This window comes from Bicyclus anynana, chromosome 7 (genome assembly GCF_947172395.1).
Source record: "Bicyclus anynana chromosome 7, ilBicAnyn1.1, whole genome shotgun sequence".
Lineage (NCBI taxonomy): Eukaryota > Metazoa > Arthropoda > Insecta > Lepidoptera > Nymphalidae > Bicyclus > Bicyclus anynana.
Window position 1 is genome coordinate 255,074 of NC_069089.1, and position 19,533 is coordinate 274,606.

Sequence of the window (19,533 nt, forward strand, 5' to 3'; positions counted from 1 at the left end):
ATAAATATTACCACTCCACATTGTGCATGTTCATTTGGTACAAAGCAATTAACATACCAATACGGGCAAGTAGTTAAGTAGTTGTAGACTGGATTTGTATTTTTTATCAGACATCGTTCCGAATCAAACGCACCGATCGTAATGACCGCTGACGGTACGTTATTACAAATACAAAAAAAACAAAATAGATCCCAAAGGCGAAGGAACCTTTTCTAAAAAGTAATAAGCTTATTTTTTTATTCTTTCTTGGAAGGTACGTACCGATCGTGGCAGCTGCTATGCGATACAGCTGGTTATGAGTTATAATAGTCGAATGAACTTGTAATAGGTATGTGTGTTGGTATTTGGACTTGCTTTTTGTATCACCTGGGCCCTTTGAATGTTCTAACTGGTTTAACTACTGAGGTACAGATGATTCGAATGCAAATTACGAACACGAATTACCTACCCAGTTCAATTAGAATAACCATAATCACAATTTGCGACATTTACAGCACGCTAATGGTGTTAATGATGGAAGTAACACTTCGATCGTTTATCTTCGAATAGTTATTTTATTTAAAATGTAAAAAAATGCCTTTTCAAAAACAGCATACTAATAACAAACATAATGACAATGACCTAAAAACGCACCACGACATCATATCTCGAGACGAGAGAATGACAAACGTCGACCAATACCGGAAACATCGCTCTCTCTTTCGTTGCTATGGGATGACAGAGCTGGAACTATGACAATTCCGCCGCTACTGTTCGAAAATACGTATTTTCCTCTTCACACACATGCGTCGTTCATGCCAGGCTTACAGCTGGTGTAAAACAAAAGAAACATCGATAAGAATAGTTGATCAACTTCAGAAACGATTAATTTAAATGTATACCCGTAGCCACTAACGCTAAAATCGGTTGCTTAAGAAACAATAAAAGTAGGTACAATGTAATATTATATTTTGAAGTCGGACTATTTTCTCCTGGCTCCTTCAAAATAGTAACAAATAAATACGAAATTTATTTCTTGAAAAACAAGTTTTTAAGTCAATGTTCCTGCGGTCGCCTTGAAAACATTTCGCGTGATCAATTTCAAGGACCAATGAATAAACCCTCGCGAGGTTTGAATTCCGTTATCTTTGTTTATTAAATCGGTATTTCTTTTGTTTAAAAAGTTGGATCGTCAGAGAAAAATCTGGGTACGGCTTTGTCAATTCTGTTTTCATATATGCATATTATATGTATACCTACTGTATAGTGAGGTTTAATTTAAAATCTTTTATGAAGTAATTAATTTCAATTATAATAATTGGATAAACGATTAATTACTTTTGTGTAATGTAACAAAAATAAATAATAATTAATGCAAATAGTGCCTCCGCGTCTTTATTATTTTAAATTTCAATGTAATGTTTCCGTATTATTCCCCCCAGTTTACGAAACGGCATACTTTACTGCTCATTAAAATCTTCAGAATAGCGATCATCTCACTAATTGGTTAAAGTGTTTTTGTTATTCGCCTAACAAGTCGATCACAAAATGTGTCATCGCAATTTTGAAGGAAGTTGTTATTTCAAGTTGTTGTATCGTCTCTGAGTAATGACGATAACATATCATTACTTACAAGATATAGGCGTTGCATTACGTAGGTGAGGCACAGATGTTTAGCTGAACCTTGTACATCTTCTTCTAGTATTTTTGTTATATATGTACTTAGTATTTAATGATGCAGTTCTGCAAAATACCTATCTTTATATCATTTGAAGTAGGCACAGAGTAGTCATTGAGACTTGAGTACACCTATAAAGAAAAATCAGCAATTCCTCTTTGAAGAAATTAAATGTTACAATCAAGTTTGTTGATACAAACGTTTCCTCTATCGTATATGAGAGGAAGAATATTGATGCTCCGATGCGATAGTTTCTTCCAGGAATGCTTCAGCTAAACAATCAACAATCACTAGACCCAAGAGGCAGTTGTAACCAAATATCACATACATTTTAAAATATTATTGTATAGTTATTAAAACTTGCTATTTGTGTGAAGGAAGTATGAGTTCTACATCGTTTGCATGCTAGCGCTGCGGCGAAAGTCATTGTTCTGGTGCTTTCACATTAGCTGCAGCGACTTCAATGGGTTCTAGGAAATCCAAGAGTTAAACATGAATAATAAGGAACATGGCAATAAAACGGTGGGAAACACCTCGCCGCGGACATGTCCCATTCAACTGTTGTATACATGTTATGTCATTGACAGTTATCGTCACTGTCATTGCAATTTCCTGAATGGGACTGCCAAGAGATAAACATATTTTCTTTTAATTTAGCTATTGTTAGTTTATTATTTTTCAATTTGTTACGTTTAAATTTCAATATAAACAAATGATGAGTATTAATAAATGCTGCTGCAGCTGCTGTATTGTCATGAATATGAAAGTATAGCCTCTCATAGTGGACATTTTATGCCATATACGAGTACTTAACATATAATTATATGACATATAATTATATGACATATAACTTAACTGTCTCTTAATTATATGTCATATAATTATATGTCATATAATTATATGTCATATAATTAAGAGACAGTTAAGTTAAGACCATAAGCATAGCAAAGTTTCGTTTAATCACGACAAGTAGTACTAATATATTTAATACATATAAAAAAGCTTAGAATTTTTTTAACGTTTGTTACTAACCTAACCTATTATGGATGCGGTTACTTTCAGTTTGACGTCATTTTCACACAATTGCCCGCAAATAGCCAATGTTTACTCACTTTACCTGGCCTGGCAGTGACGACAATTTTTTTAAATCGTTGTCGCAGGCGCCATCTCGATTTTGGTATTACCTGTACATCCTTTATTTAAAAGGATTTGTCTACCGGCGGTGTATTTAATATAGCGAACAAAGAACGTCTCTATGAGCAAACTCGTATAACTGGCGGGTAGTGGTAAGGTAACATAATTTAGTTAAGAGCGATCGTTACTGTGTTCTTTTGTCTAAAGGTTTATTTTTATCTCCTTTGTCTAGACCACTGGTTTTAATATGACAAGTTGTTATACACTAATCTTAATTTTCACTAATGAAGGTCGCGTCTTTCTTTAGCTTTTGTGTTGATAATTTAAATAACTTTGTGAATTTCCATAATACCATTTTATTAACCACTTTGTCTGTATTTGACACGTTTATGTCAGTATTATCTTACAAGTTAAACAACGAGTACCTATTCAATGCCAGCCATCTTCCGCAGATCGTCACTTCACATAGTTGGTCTACATTTCACCTGTCGAGACGCGGTTTCCACTCAGGAACCTTTCGCCTTCAACGACCATCGTTCGTCCGACTTTAATGACCAGTCTATTGTCACTCTCAGGAAATAGCCCAGAGAGCTGTGTCCAAGCTGTGTCGGATATCTTAGTTCTTTGGCGAATCACTTTGTTTCACACTTTATCCCTCGAAAGGATTCCGATCACAGCTCTCTCCTATTTGAAGGACTTTAAGGTTTTGGAGTAGCTGTCAGTGTCCAAGTATTTCAACAGTCGAGTGAAAAAGTATAAAAGAATAAAGAAGGAATCAGCCATGTGCATAACATGTCTCTTTGATCGAGCTTAACTCTAAACATGTTATACATTATAAATAGGTATTATATAATGGGAAATTTATTGCATAGGTATGACTAGTTTGCAGTCAATCATTTGCTTTCCACGTATCCGGCCTAGCTGTTTTGTATTCATCTCGGGGCGGGACATTAATTGGTTGAACACCATAGGATCCATATTAAAACGGTGCTTTGACCTGCGATACGTGCAGATATGCTCTAATTGTATTTTTTTTTTCGTTCAAAAACTAATATTCCAAACTCGTCTATGATCACACGTGAGCAGAATGTGTATGGTTCGGGTATTTTCTATAATATGTAATTAGTAGAATGTGGTATCTCTGAACGTGACTTACTTCTTTAGTGACATTTTATAAATTTAAAGAATGAGAAATGTTACTTAGTAGTCTCCGATGATGTAATTAATGGTGGTTAAGACATGTCAGCATTGATTGCATAAATTTTTTTACTAAAAATTCACAAAAGTAATATTTCTCCCTCCAGAGTAGACTTCGAGGACTGAGTTACTGCTCAAGTGCTCAATCACGCCGCGGGGGAAAATAACGCCCTAAATATCAACAAATTTTGGGGGCTGGCAAGAATAGTACTTCAGTTCTAGCTTGTAATGATGAAAATATAATTAGCAAAGTTTGTAGGTATATCTATAAAAAAAACTGATTTAGTTATCGGCGTTTAAAGTATTCCAATAACCACATTAATATCTTTTTGGACATTATTCTCAAAGACTACCCAAGTGGTTCAACTCATTGTCGTAGTAGCTAAAAACGCTATTTACAAGCATAAGAAAAGTAAAATTTTATCAAATGATTAGGAACATATAAAACATTTTATGAATGAAATTCAATGAAAAAAGAAAATGATGTAGGCACAATAGATAAATGTTGAATAATCAGAGAAGGCAACATAGAGAATTGTTTAATAATATCAGAGGACGCAAGAATACGGAAAACAAAACACAAAAGTCCTAATGTATTTATTTATATATTTGCAGTCATTTTGATATCTTATCGCGATATGACGCACCCACACAATCGTATCAGGGCTTACATTTCTTCAAAAGAGTACTAAAGAAATAAAACTTGCCTCAAGTAGATACTTATTTGAAACATTGAAATTTAGTTCTTATTAAAGGTACACGTAAGAGTTATGTTAAAATGGCGTGAATGTTACACGAAGCAAATAAACATTTGTGTTTGTATAACAACGTACTTTGATTCTTATTTTATTTTATTAATTGCATAAAGAAAGTTGAACTGTTGTAATTGGATCTTCAGATCTTTCCAGCCTAATAAACTTGTTGCAGTAAGTTAACTGGTAACAACTCTTAAATATTGTTAGTCTGATTAATACAAAGAAAATGCAGAAGAAACACCTTAATGTTTAAACACCAAAACAACAAGCAGTTAAGTAAGAAGTAATTTGCTTACAGTTATATGTTTTTCTGTTTTATTATTTGATTTCTCTTTTCCATTAAATATTAAAAAAAACCGTTTTCTCGATAAAATATTCCAAGTTAAAGCAACTTTTATCAAGCTAACTTGAAATATTCCTTTCTGTTGGAATCATACATTTCCTACACTTACAGAAATTTACTTTCGTTATAAGAGTAAGGACAACCATTTCAAAATTTGGAAATCCAGCCAAAAACAATTTACACGGCGCCATTCAGATAATAAAACTTGTCATTATTAACGATGTTATCGCTTTAAATACAATTAATAATGGGCTGTAATCTATATTTATCTTTTCAAATCAAGGCTTTCAACGATAACTTGTGACAATAGAATTCTCGGTCGGCAGTCTGCTGACGGCTGACGGCTCACTAATTACTTACCATTGAACGTGTCGTACGCCGTGGGTTGATACTCTTCCCGGAATGTGTCCTGCGCGTACGCAGCTATCAGAGAACTTTTGCCCACTGCTCCGTCACCCACTAACACACACTTTATCTTCTCCTTCTTCCCACCTTTCACTTTTCGTCTATCCTTGATTTGGAACATTCGATTCAGTGTCCTCCGGCTCTTCTTGTCCCGCACTGCCCACTCGTTCACTTTATCACAGCAATTCAAGTCAGCGGACTCGTCGTCCCGTACGACGGGGCGGCCGTTCTCCTCGGCCACCTCCGAGTAGTCGTAGTCGTCGTCCTCCCGGCGCGGGATGGGGAACTGGCTGGGGCTGTGCACGCCGAACACGAAGGGGCCGTCTCTCTCCGGCAGACGGTTAGCGAACCCGTTCACCGGCGTCGGGGGCTTTGCATATTGAACCGTAGGAGCTTGATACTGACCCGAAAGATATTCCGCGGACGCGTGAGGATCGAATCTGAACACTAACTCCGCCTCCCTACGGTCCAAATTCAACTCTGGAGGCGTTATTTTGTCTTGGAAGTAGCCGATCTTTTCTCGGGCTCTCGTCTCCTGAAGTCGTTTTTCGATTTCGACGTTCGACGGTTTCCAGCACTCCGGCTGGTAGCGTCGGTCGGGCGGCAGGTGTCGGGGCGCCGGCGAGGGCCTCTGCGGGCCGTAGTCCCGGGGCGGCGCCCTCGGCGGGACCACCGCAGGCTTCTGCGGCTCGGCGAGCAGCGGCCGTCGCGCCGACAGGTTCGGGCTCCTGTTGAACATGATCCCCTCCAGGCTGGGAGACATTGGCACTGTCACGATCGGACGGACGGAGGGTTATCGAAGCGTGCGTTCGCGCACATAACTCGGAACGCGATACGATCGCTCGCGTGAAAGTCGACGAGCGGCGAACGCGAACGGACACACGGTCCCTGTGAAAGGCAGAACGCGACTGGCGGCGGTCGCGGCTGGCGCGCGGTCGTTGCGAGCGCAGCCGAGTCAGTCAGCCGCTCGGGCGCGGAGCTCCCCCCGATGGAATGACCTGTTGCTTCTATTACCTGTTCAGGTATACGACCGTTTCGCGCTCCGAATGCAGCTGTTCCTTGAACAAAGCGAGGATGTCAAGCGGCATGCTCGGTGACGCTACGCAACGCTGCTCATTCAACGAAATGTTGTACACAATGAATGAACGAGACGTGTTTTGTTTACCTATGGTCGAGCTAGCTGATGGCCGTGACTATAAATTTAAGTTGAAATGACCTGTATCAGAGATTTATTTACGACTAGCGGACGTCCGCGACTTTGTCCACGAAATTAAGTTTTTAACAAATCCCGCGAGAACCATGGATGTTTTCGGGATAAAAATAGCCTATATTATGTTGCTCCATAACCTCCTCTATCTACTAGTGAGACTTCCGTTAAAATCGGCTCAGTCGTTATGTAGTTTTGTTTGGCTTAACTGACAGACAGGACGACAAACATTTTAAAGAAGCTTAACTGTGTTATAATAATGTGTAAATAACTTTAAGCACTTAGGATAACATAGTTATTTTGAAATCACAGACAGACACTTCAATTTTATTTATTTGTGCAGGTAGTTACCTATGCATTGCTAGATTAACCTCAGTGGGTGAATCGATTAAAACAACTTATCAAAAGTCGGATTAAGACGAAAGTTTACAGTGACTTACGTAACTGTTTGTGTAATAAAATTAAATAATAATAATGTACCGTTGCGTGAAGATTAGCGGAACTTGAATGTGATAGATGTACCTATCTAATAATAATATCAACAGTCCGTATGTCAGTAACTCCGTAACTCGCCAGCTCCTGCGGCGGGGCTGCCATTAGAGAACTAAAGTTTTGCTGCTTTAAAGTAACGTGAATAAATTGTAAATATTTTATTGATTCGTGTATGTAAGTAGGTATATATACTTATATAAATTTATGTTGAAATTTAAAATTATGATGCCCCGACAGAATTCTCTCGTGCGATGTAAAATCGCTACTCTCTACATACCTACAATTGCATCAAAATATGACTAGTAGTATTGGAGATAAATGGCAACATCAGTTTACACACGCCTACATCAAAGAGTAAATTAATTATTTAAAACACGTATATACAAATCAAATGCTTGAGGTACCCATCACGGAAAACTACATCAAAAACGGACTAGTAGATAGTTTTGGAGACAAATGGCGACATTGAAATACATAAACATTCTCCACTCTAAACACTTATTAAGAGTAGGATCTGCGTAGTCGTGAGTAAAAAGCTTTCATGTTTAACTTATGTAGGCATCTACAAGTTTGCGACGAGAACATCGATCTCCAAATTTTGACAAACCCACTGGAATAAAATAAATATTTACTTACAGACATATTATATACCGACATTAGGTAGGTACAGGGTATGAAACGACTTCCACATATAGGTGGACGTTTTAAATGTTTTTTAATGAAACAAGGTTCAACAACAGTGTTCACTTAATTTATTAGTCAATAATAAAAAAAAATATTAAACAACTTATCCTTATTCATGTACAAAATTAACAAGTAAATTAAATTTAGTATTTGAGATTTGAAGTGGTCTGTGATTTGAATCATCAATCAAAGATTACAGTGTATTATTGGAAATAGATAGGCTACTCAAACTTTTTTCGGAACTCCTGTGATAGCGCCATCTAGTGACTAGCTACGGTATTTTTAGTATAGTATCCATTATATTATAAAAATAATAATGCAAAGTTTTTTTTGTAAAGGAGAGAGATTTTGGATTTTGTAATAGTTGAAGAAACCAATAGAGAAAAACAAAAAAAAAGACGAAAAGTTTTCCATTGATACCCCCCGGGCTCGAACTCAGGATTATTAGATCGAACCTTTGATATACATCACTAGGCCAAATGACTATGTAGAATATCGTTGAAATTAATGTACACTTACTGTATTTCTTAAATAATCCCTTTGCTTTAGAAATACAAACACATTCTTCCTATTACGCGTCATAATTAAAAGGAAAAATAATTCTTTTTTTTCCGTGCTTACACGGTTTTAATCTCTAAAAACATTTTATTACATACACACCTTGGGTCATTGAATTTACTATCCTGGAATCTTAAATCTAGAATGTAGATGGCGCTGCTTCATAAAGATTTCACGTTCTTCTAAGTTCCCATGGCATGATTTGAATCTTGAGCTTGACTGCTTGAACCAAGGAACATATTGCCTTGAACTTGAGCCATAGACAATAAGAATCATAATTACAGATTAAGTTAATATTCTTATTCTCTATGATACTATTCTTTTTCTTAGCCACAGGTGTATTATAATAAATGACCAAAGCTTATAGAGGTTTAACATTTATTTAAATTCTAAGGAATTGTAATTTCACATAATTATGGTTGTCTTGGTAATTTCAGAGATCATAATAATTTATCAGGTTGTCTTTATTAGGTTGTCTTGGTAATTTCAGAGATCTAAGAGCTATTCACAGTCACAGTCACTCTGTGGTCTATTATGCTCCGTCTACTGATTACGCCGTCTAAGGGTCTGTCAGCTGTCATCAACATAGACTATTAGACATCTGTCAAGTATCAACTGTCAATGTTAAATTGAATGTGCCGACTGCCGTCAACAGTCAACATGTGATTGTGAAAAAAAGAAAAGTTCATGTGGATATTTTTTGTTTAATTTGGTCATAAAATAGTATTAATGCTAGCAGTGTACGTTTCGTTGTAGCTAATAAAGCGAAAGATCCCGTCGTACAATAGTTTCTGTTTTAATTTATTAGAAGCGGATTATTAAAACATAAATCGCTATGGCTAAATTTAAATTGAGTAAGTCAACAAATCTTGTAAATAAAACTTAACTTTTTCGATTATAATCAGTATTAAATTAAGGAATAATCATTTTTATGTAATATTTAAAACTGTTTGGGTCTTAAACAATAGTAAAATAGTGATCAGCATTTGTATTTAGTAAGAGTAGAGGTTAAGCATGTGCATAATAATTTAACAAAACCATTTATTGACAAGTATTTATTTAACATTTAGCTGCTTAGTAATCATTGCTGTTACGGTATTATCTCTTATTTTGCTCTAGTTTAAGAGATGTTTTTACTGAGATGTCTTGGCTTTTATTCTCCTTGGCTACAATGTGTAGTTCCTGTTTTATGTTATGAAATTATTTTCTACTTGATCAGAAGCTATTTTATCCATCTACTAGTTTTATGAGTAAAAATTTTATGGTGTGAATGTTCAAGTGATTATCAACATTTTAATATACTTGATTATTTCAGAAAAGCCATCAAAAAGGCAACCAGCGCGTCTCAGATATAAAATAGAGAAAAAAGTGAGAGACCACAATAGAAAATTGAGAAAAGAAGCAAAGAAGAATCCCAAATCAAAGAAACCCAAGCCTGTTGTGATTCCTAATGTGTGTCCATTTAAAGAGGATATATTAAAAGAGGTAGAGGCTGTCAAGAAGCATAAAGAAGAAGAGAAACAAAAACGAAAGGAACAAGCAAAGTTGGAAAAGCAGAAAAGACTAGAGGATAAAAAGAAAAACCCAATTGGCATAGATACTTTGGTGAGATATGGACGGTTTGTGTTTTTAACTAAAACTTGATAACTGTGTATATTATATTGTTTTATATTTTTATATTTAGTATATACTAGCTGACCTGGTCTTATGTGCACTTCTTCCCTATCCCTACCCTACCTCCATGAACATTTCAAGACCAAGATAAGATAAAACTGTTCAATGTCCGTGGAAGTTCAGTTCTGTGGCCTTGACATCCTCTTCATTTCACCCTCTGTCCTAGTGAGGGTTACAAACCAGTTTCACATGGGCCTATGCATTGTCAGTCTATTGATAATGGCTACAGGGTGAGTCCTACCTTCTTAAAGGAGGAGATTAACTTAAAATTTAAATAAAATTTGTTTTACAGGTAGCTAATGCTGAAGCCAGGGGTAAAGTACATGATGCTTTTAAAAGTCCAGAAACAGAGAATGACAATGAGTATGGTAAAGATAGAAGTCAGGAGAATTCTCTCAAGACTTATTATAGAGAATTCAAGAAAGTTATATCAGAGGCAGAGGTTGTTTTGGAGGTGGTTGATGCTAGAGATCCTTTAGGTAAGCATGTTTCAATATACTTTGTTTGGTGGACCTGCTGGCCTATTCATTATTTTGCTCTTTATTATCAACCTACTAAAATAAACATTAAATCCTGTATGATATTCACCAGTAGGCACCGCATGACATTTGTTACATAGAATTTCAATTTCGTATATGACAACTAGCATACACCAAAGATAGTGAATTAGCTTACTGGTCATTTTTCTTCTTCCTTCTGGGCTGTTTCTGCACTTGGCCATGCAATTGTCTCACTGCATCCAGCTTATCAGACCACCCAGTTTGCCGATAGTCTCATGGAGTATCGCTGAGGAACCAATGTATTTTTATTATCATTATGTTAATGATAATGACCAAAGACAGTGGTCAATAAATAATTTAACTTTATCACACTAAGCCTGTGAACTCAAATTGGAGCAGTGTGGTGAGTTTAAGCTCTGCTGTAAAGAGGGAGGCCTGGCCCTGTTGTGGGTCGTTATAATAGGCTGATGATCGTATGTTCCAATCAGGTACAAGATGCGTGCAAGTGGAAGAAGCAGTGCGTGAGGCGGGCAAGAAGCTGGTGCTGGTCCTGAACAAGGCGGACCTCGTCCCGCGCGACAACCTCACGGCGTGGCTTAAGTACCTGCGCGGCCAAGCCCCGGCCGTGCCGTTCAAAGCCTCCACTCAACAGCAGCAGCACAACCTAGGCCGAAGGAAAATGAAGCACATTGTGAAGGAAAAAGAAATGAAAGGTAGACTTAACTCTTATGTTTAAATACAAGTAATAAATTAAATACTAGCAGTCGCCTGGCAATTTTACCCTTGTAGTTTCTGTTTCTGTGGAAATGCGGAGATAAAATGCATTCTAAGACACTCACAAATAGTGACTTTCTATTGTTAAAAGAATTTTCAAAATGGGTTCAGTAGATCCAGAGATTACCACCTACAACCTCACAAACTTTACCTTTTTATAACATTAGTGTAAATGTACTTAAGTTGTACATTGTAATCTGTTGATTTTTATTTTAGACTATTAGTGCCATGTGGTTTCACTCGCATAAAATTATTACGCTTAATTATTTCAGAGAGATGAATATTTTATTGTCTTAGATTCATCATGCAGGTGTTAGGTCCATTGTGTGGTAGAGAGAAAATCTCTGAGCAACGCTCGGTGTGTAGTAGTATGATTAACAGTAACTCTCCGCTTGTTTCTCTCTGCTCATCCAAATAAGGTATGATACAAACAGACTATGCTACTAAAGTAGCTTTGGAACTTGATATATAGAGAGTTTAAGAAGGCACATGGACTGTAGCAAATGTTTGACGTCACATGTGCGTGTCCAAGGGTCGGCATGCGTGGGCGCCGAGCTGCTGATGAGCCTGCTGGGCAGCTACAGCCTCAGCGCGGGGCTGAAGACGTCCATCACGGTGGGCGTGGTGGGGCTGCCCAATGTGGGCAAGAGCTCCATCATCAACAGCCTCAACCGCTCCAAGGCCTGCAACGTCGGCAGCACGCCGGGCGTCACCAAGTGAGTTTGGTTTACTTCTCGCTTTGTTAATATTTCTGGCTGACTTTGTTGTGGGCTCTTCTCGGACCAAGGCGCGTTTGGAACCCTTGTAACTTTAATTTTAAGTTAACTTCGTAACTTTAGTCTTAAGTTTAATATTATTACTTGACGTTTCGAAAGAGCTTGTAAACTAAGCCTATTTGAAATAAATGAATTTTGACTTTGACTTTGACTTTATGCCAAACATTACAATTGATTATAGTTGACACCAATCGTCAGCCTGTGTTTAACATGCAACTTAACATACCTCATATATAGAAATAGATAAAATTTTTACCAATGGCAGTGGGGTTGCCCGAGTCCCACCTCTTTTGTCCCAATGCATTGAAAGAGATAACAATATTTCCGATTTCACTGCAATTGGTTGACTTTTGTCTGTTTCTCTCCACAAGATACATCATTTGGTCACACGTTAGGCGTACAGATAGATACCCTGCTATGTGTCAGATGTGGCATAATCATTGAAGCTTTGCAACTCATTGAATGATGTTGGTGACTGGTTCTTCTCGTAATCTCCTCATTTCAGATCCAATTACCTACAGATATACTTTGAGCATAGCTCGCTCAATCATCCGCTGAGTGACTCTGAGTCCAATGAATAAAATGTTAAATAATAAATTTCCAGACAAATGCAAACAGTACAAATAGACTCCAAGATCAAGATCCTGGACAGCCCCGGCATAGTGTTCCACGCGGGCGCGGAGAGCGACGCGACAGTCGCGCTGAAGAACGCGCTGAAGGTCGGCAGTCTGAAGGACCCCGTGACGCCCGCCACCGCGATACTACAGCGCGCGCACAAGCACACGCTCGTCGCGCTGTACTGCATACCAGAGTTCAACACGCCACAGGTAACTGTTAGCACCATTATTATATACAAAACAGGTCCTGGGTTCAATCCCCAGCTAGGCCAATTGAGATTTTCTTAATTGACTGGCTTCGTAGGTAGTTACCACCTAACCGACAAAGACGTACCTCCAAGCGATTTAGTGTTCCGGTACAATGTCCTGTAGAAACCGTAAGGGGGTGTGGATTTTTATCTTACTCAATTTAATCCTAACAAGTTAGCCTGCTTCCATCTTAGATTGCATCACTTACCATCAGGTGAGATAGTAGTCAAGGACTTGAAAAGAATAAAAAAAAACCTCAACCTCAATTTTAACAGCTCACTACAGGGTCAGCCCCCCTCACAGAAGAGAGTATATGAAGCGTAGACTCACCACACTGCTCCAATGCGAGTGGGCAGGCTTTTTAAAGTAAAACTTCTGTACATAAGCTTGCTTGGGAAGTATAAGCTGGTAAATGAGTAACGAAAAGTGTAATCGAAATGACATTTTATGTTTCGAAAGCGCCATCTGTAGCTTAACTCCGGTAAAATACCACACAACACAAATAAGCTCAGCACTGAATTCAGTTAGTTTTTTATCAGCTAATTTTAAAATTGGTTCAGTAAATCCAGTGATTACCTTCAACAACCTTTAACTTTTGATAATATTATTATAAATTTTCTGTGTCATACATCCATTGGCACAGAGAGGACACAACAATATTTAGGTTTCTGTAGTCAATATGAGTATCAAGAACCCTTATACTCATAGTCTCATAATGTCCCTCTATCCACAGCTATGCTCAGAGATGGCTGCAATAACTCATTATTAAAACCAAATTCGTTATAATCATATTGATTAAGAAGCACATCTTCGAAGTAACTTGTAGGGGACCATAGTCATGAGTCTGTTCGCTCGTTCCCAGGAATTCTTCGCGAGCGTGGCGTCGCGCATGGGAAGGTACAAGAAAGGCGGCGTCCCGGACCAGGACGCGGCCGCCCGCATACTGCTCAACGACTGGAACACTGGCAAAGTAACGTTACATCCAATATAAATACACCTACCCTACCCTACCCTACCTCTACTCAACCCTACCCCTACCCTAAGTATCCTAAGCTACCTCCCCACTAATTTTCATTTTTAAAAATTACAATTATTGTACCTACTCATTAGGTTCTAACAATAATTTGAAGTAACATACACTTGGCGATGTTTTGAATGTTTTAAATTATAACTTTAACTATAACTAAGGTGTGAATCGAGATTCGGAATTGATCTGACGGCCTTGTGGCAGTTTGATACTGTGACGATCGCGTTAACGTAAACACAAAGTTCTAAGGAATTGAAACAGCGACATCTAGTGGTACTAGTGCACAACTGTTTCGCTATTACTTACGCTTACTATCGCGTTTACGTCAACGCGATAGTAACAGTATAAAAATATTAAAAACTCGCACTAAGCACACAGATGTACCATGTTCTGGTTTTGTAGGTCAACTCTTATACGGCAGCTTCCGAGTCATGGCTGGACGTAAAGTGTATTAATAATTTTAATCTTATTTCGTGGTTGTGCATTACGAATATTATTTAAATATGTACAAGTACATACCACGATAAAACGACGAGATTTTTTATGTCGAAATTTCGACCAGTTGCATGGGTCGTGGTCACGACGGGACTGAAGTTGCGAGATGCGAAGTTGGCATCAGCTGTTAGAGGCAGAATCGATCTACCCTCTTTCTAGTTCTTTTTTATCTTTTTTCAACAAGCTCACGTTTTTGCCTAAACAACGTGTATTGTGTACATTGTATATTGAAGTCTCAGACTAATTAGATAAAGACCTGCCTCGCAAGACATTATTTTTCTGTCAAAGTATATGATCAACGATCTTATGTCTTTATAGAATCGATGTTTCATAGTTCAAACCTTCGTAAAAATACCTTTTTGTGTAGTTAAATGGTGTAAAAAACGAACAAAAACTGCTACTTTAATATAAGATATGTATGAAATCTAAGCTCGTTTTCCTTAGAAAATGGCAGAAAATTTTGTTCGTGAATTTGGGTGCGATACTAGTCCTTATGTATTTAGTCTGAGATTGAAGTTTATACTGTGTGTACCAGGTGAGGTACTACACGGTGCCGCCCGAGGCGCCGGCGGCGCACGTGGAGGCGCGCATCGTGTCTCGCGCGGCGCCCGAGTTCGACATCAACCAGTACGAGGCCATGGAGACCGACGTCATCAACTCGCTGGGGGACCACTCCACCGAAGAGGCCATCAAGGTACAGTGACATCAAAAATCAAAATTCATTTATTTCAAGTAGGCTCAATTTACAAGCACTTTTGACACGTCAGTTGACTATTTGTAAAGATTCTACCACCGGTTCGGAAGGCAGGTTCTGCTGTGAAGATACCGGCAAGAAACTCAACAGTTGCTCTTTTGTAATGAAAAAGTCATACAGTACTATAATTTACAATTGATAACAATTACAATTTCTTATAGTTTTACTTCCTGTGTGAAGGTGGAAGCTGATCCAATGGCCTCCAAGCACTTTTATCGTTAAGGAACTCATCAATAGTGTAGTAACCTCGACTAAGTAAAAGTTTTTTAACACATTGCTTAAAGTTGTGCATTGGCAAGTCCATCACAGTCTTGGGGATCTTGTTATAGAAGAGTACACCCAAACCTACAAAAGATTTTTTAACTCTTTGGAGACGATACACAGAAATAACTAATTTATGCCCGTGTCTAGTAAGACGTGGGTTTAAATCTCCTTTTCGTTTGTACAAATTAATATTTTGTCTTACATAGACTATACTGCTAACAAATGCAGCTGAGCTAAGTTTACCAGACAGTTTTTCTATATGAGCACCCCACTGAAGTTTACAATCCAAGGTCACCCCCAGGAAAACTGTGGAATTCTCCATTTTCAGTGTTTGACTATCGATCATTATAGACTTATCTATTTTTATAACATTTGGTAATGAAAACTCAATACATTTAGTTTTCTTTGCATTTAAAAGTAAATTATTTGCAGTGAACCAATGCGACACATGCGATATGGCACGGTTTACATCGTCAGAGTTATCTTTATTTCTGTAGGTCTTAAAAATTAAGGATGTGTCATCAGCAAATACATAATGTACATAAACATACATACATCAACAACAACATCACAACATCTTGATAGCATAATGGATATGACCTCTGCCTCCGATTCTGGAGGGTGTGGGTTCGAATCCGGTGTGGGGCATACACCTCCAACTTTTCAGTTGTGTGCATTTTAAAAAATTAAATATCACGTTTCTCAAATGGTGAAAGAAAACATTGTGAGGAAACCTGCATACCAGAGAATTTTCTTAATTCTCTGTGTGTGTGAAGTCTGCCAATCCGCATTGGGCTAGCATGGACTATTGGCCTAACCCTTCTCATTCTGAGAGGAGACTCGAGCTCAGCAGTGAGCCGAATATGAGTTGATAACGTAAACATCATAAACTCCGTGTTCAGCTTATTTTAATAGCACACTACAGGGCCAGGATTATCTTATAGGACAGAATTTATGAAGTGTAGAATACCATGCTGCTCCAATTTGGTGACGGGTTCATAGTGGTTCTTCAATCATGCTCGATACTGTAACGATCACTATATGATGGTATTCACAAAAACGGGACTGATGACTTTAAGGTAAAAGGGATTTTTACTGAAAAGAAAATCTTCCATTTTTCATACATTGCCGGGCCTAGATTTTAGACCAGAGGGCCTAGTGGCAGTTTGATACTGTGACGATGACGTTATCGTAAACGCGAATTTCTAAGGAATTGAAACAGCGCCATCTAGTGGCACTACTGCACAACTGTTTCAATTCCATATAAAATCGCGTTTACGTTAACGCGACAGTATGAAAATGTTGAAAACTCCCACTAGGCACCCAGTTTACCAGTTCTCACGAGAACGGAACCACGGGGCGTCGACTAGTCATTAATAAAGGCTACTTACTTTAGACGAAAACAGTAATTGTAAAACCTAAACCAATAGTATGTCCAATAAATCAGCGCCACCAGGCTTTTTGTTAGGTTTTCACGGATAATCCAATCAACCGATTTAAAAAATTCTTTCACCAACGGTAAGCTACATTATCACCGAGTAACATAAACTATATTTTTCCCCACATTACCATAGGAATGAAAACCACGGGGCTAGTTTTAAATAAATGCTTTTCTTCGCAGATAACAAGTACGGGCCCAGTGAAAGCACTCGACGAAATGCAAGTGGACGAAGACGAGTCCAGCTTGCTCCCCAAAACGCTGAACATTCGTCCCAAACTGGACAAGACCAACAAGTCCAAGGACAAAACCAAATCTGACCCCGAAATGCTCATCGAGGGGAACACCAAACTGAACAAACTGAGGAAAATGCAGTTCAAAAGGGACAAGAAGAAGAAGGCGCGGAACGAGAAGCAAGCCGTCCAGTTGGCAGATGTTCTGGAAACTGTCACTCTAACTACTGGCAAGAAGAACGATGAATACGATTTCAAGGAGGACTTCAAATAAATAAGGAATATTTTATCTTCCAAAAATATGACTCTTTAGTTTTATTTTTTAATAATAGTTTTTACGTGTATAAAATCAAATAGCATTGCAATTTCATGGAAGATTGTAAATAAATTTCAAATAAAGAACACTGTCATTCAATCACACGCCACCTGAAACAAATCATAAACATTTACATTAAAGTTTTTACATAAAACCATAGATTTAAATCTATGCTTAAAACAGTGATGAATTCGATTTCATGGAGGATTCTAAATTTTCATACAAGGAACATATTTATATTTTTTTAATTAAAGAATATAAAATATCTTTTAAATATGACCAGTTTCCCTTTCAACTAGTCGAAAAAGACTGTTATATGTGGGCAATAGTCCAACGAGCGAGGATTGAACCACAACCCCTCGGTGGCGAGTCTGGCAACTTTACCATTGAACTATTGAGGTTTTATTGACCAACAACACGTTGCTTATAATTTGTACCTTGATGTTTAGATGTTTCACGTTAAACAGGGTTGTCTTGTTGTATTTTATTATAATAATAATCATCGTCGTCATCATCATATCAGCCGATTGACGTCGACTGCAAGACCTCCAAACACCACGCTGTTGAGCCGCCTGCATCCAGGGAATCGCTGCGACTCGGTTGATGTCGTCAGTCCACCTGGTAGGGGTCTACCAACACTGCGCTTACTAGTGCGGGGGGCGCCATTCCAGGGATTCCAGGAATTTGTCGAAATATGCTCGACTAGTTTCGAAACTATTGTGGATTTTGTTCACTTCACCCACTAATATAACCATTTTCTTTTAATAATTTGAAGGATTATTCGGATGTTAAGAAGCTCTCAAATATTAAACGTAGCTGTTTTTTAAAGTTGAACTTTACACTATAACATTTCATGTAAATTAAAACGGATTGACTGTATCTAACTTTAGTTTTATTTCATGCAACAAGTCCACAGAATTATTTAAATTTTCGATTTGCGTTGCAAGCATTTGTACTATCGTTCAATACAACGTCATTATCAAATTACATATTATTTTAATAGCTTACTTCCACCATAGGTAGCTATATGAAGAGTAGAGACTATAGGTATGTGATAACCCAGTGGATATGACCTCTGCCTTCGATTCGGAGGGCGTAGGTTCGAATCCACGCCATAGAGCATGCCTCCAACTTTTCAGTTAAATGCTTTTAGATATATTAAATATCACGTGTCTCAAATGGTGGAGGAAAAACATCGTGAGGAAATCTGTATACCTACCCGAGAATTTTATTAATTCGCTACGTGTTGGAAGTCTGTCAATCCCCATTGGGCCAGCATGGTGGACTAACCGCCTAACCCCTCTCATTCTGAGAGAAGACTCGTGCTCATAGTGAGCTGAATGTGGGTTGATAATGATGATGCTTATATGAAAAAGGATTTGGACCCACCTTGCAGCTTTAGTGTGGGTTAGTGGGCTAATTTTTATTCCGAAAACATCCATGGTTTCTGCGGGATTTGTGGAAATCGGAATTTCATGCGAACGGAATCGCGGGCGTCCGCTAGTTTAAAATAATTTTGTCCATGACGTCATATGCCGCATGGACTCACGAGGCCGTTATACCTACATCATGATTTATGACTCTTGCCACCTAAAAAGTTGAACTATGAATGCCGATCGTGTACCTAAGTATAAAAAAATACCTACTACCTACTTAATGTATTTTGTTACACCATCACTTAATAGACAATTTAATAACACAACCAGTGGTCTATTATCTAAATGGAAATATAAAATAAATGTTTCTTTTCTAATCGAATTACGAGTACCTTTTGTTCTTCTCCTAATTAATTAGTATTATTTAGTCTCAGCCTGGAGTTGGAGTTGGACATGGTGGTGTTACACCCCCGTGCCTCGGAGAACAAGTTTAGTTGGTCCCAGTTACTATCATTAATAAGTCGTTAAAGAATTTAACAATATAACCCTAAGCTCGCCAACCCGCATTGTTGACCCACCCAGCGTGGTGGGTCTGAGCTGCATATATT

At 38.0% G+C, this 19,533-nt stretch overlaps 2 protein-coding genes across 2 annotated transcripts in view; one reads left to right on the top strand and one right to left on the bottom strand.

Moving 5' to 3' along the window:
- LOC112045072 (uncharacterized) overlaps positions 1–6,521 on the bottom strand; it is a 49,955-nt gene extending 43,434 nt beyond the window's left edge. Inside the window, exon 1 of the mRNA XM_024081138.2 lies at positions 5,447–6,521. Within this exon, the coding sequence (XP_023936906.2) occupies positions 5,447–6,254 (808 nt within the window). The 5' untranslated portion in view covers positions 6,255–6,521. The remainder of the gene's footprint in view (positions 1–5,446) is intronic.
- A 2,559-nt stretch (positions 6,522–9,080) lies between these two features.
- LOC112045074 (guanine nucleotide-binding protein-like 3 homolog) lies at positions 9,081–17,538 on the top strand. The gene is made up of 9 exons (XM_024081141.2): positions 9,081–9,286; positions 9,748–10,037; positions 10,399–10,585; positions 11,095–11,319; positions 11,913–12,096; positions 12,761–12,983; positions 13,885–13,992; positions 15,080–15,238; positions 17,184–17,538. The coding sequence occupies exons 1-9, from the start codon at positions 9,268–9,270 to the stop codon at positions 17,505–17,507; spliced, it is 1,719 nt and encodes a 572-aa protein (XP_023936909.2). The 5' UTR covers positions 9,081–9,267; the 3' UTR covers positions 17,508–17,538.
- Positions 17,539–19,533: the final 1,995 nt, after the last annotated feature.

Coding starts and splice junctions, on each gene's coding strand:
- LOC112045074 (XM_024081141.2), top strand. Junction 10,038..10,398: donor CAATTGGCATAGATACTTTG/GTGAGATATGGA, acceptor TTTGTTTTACAG/GTAGCTAATGCTGAAGCCAG. Junction 13,993..15,079: donor ACGACTGGAACACTGGCAAA/GTAACGTTACAT, acceptor TGTGTGTACCAG/GTGAGGTACTACACGGTGCC.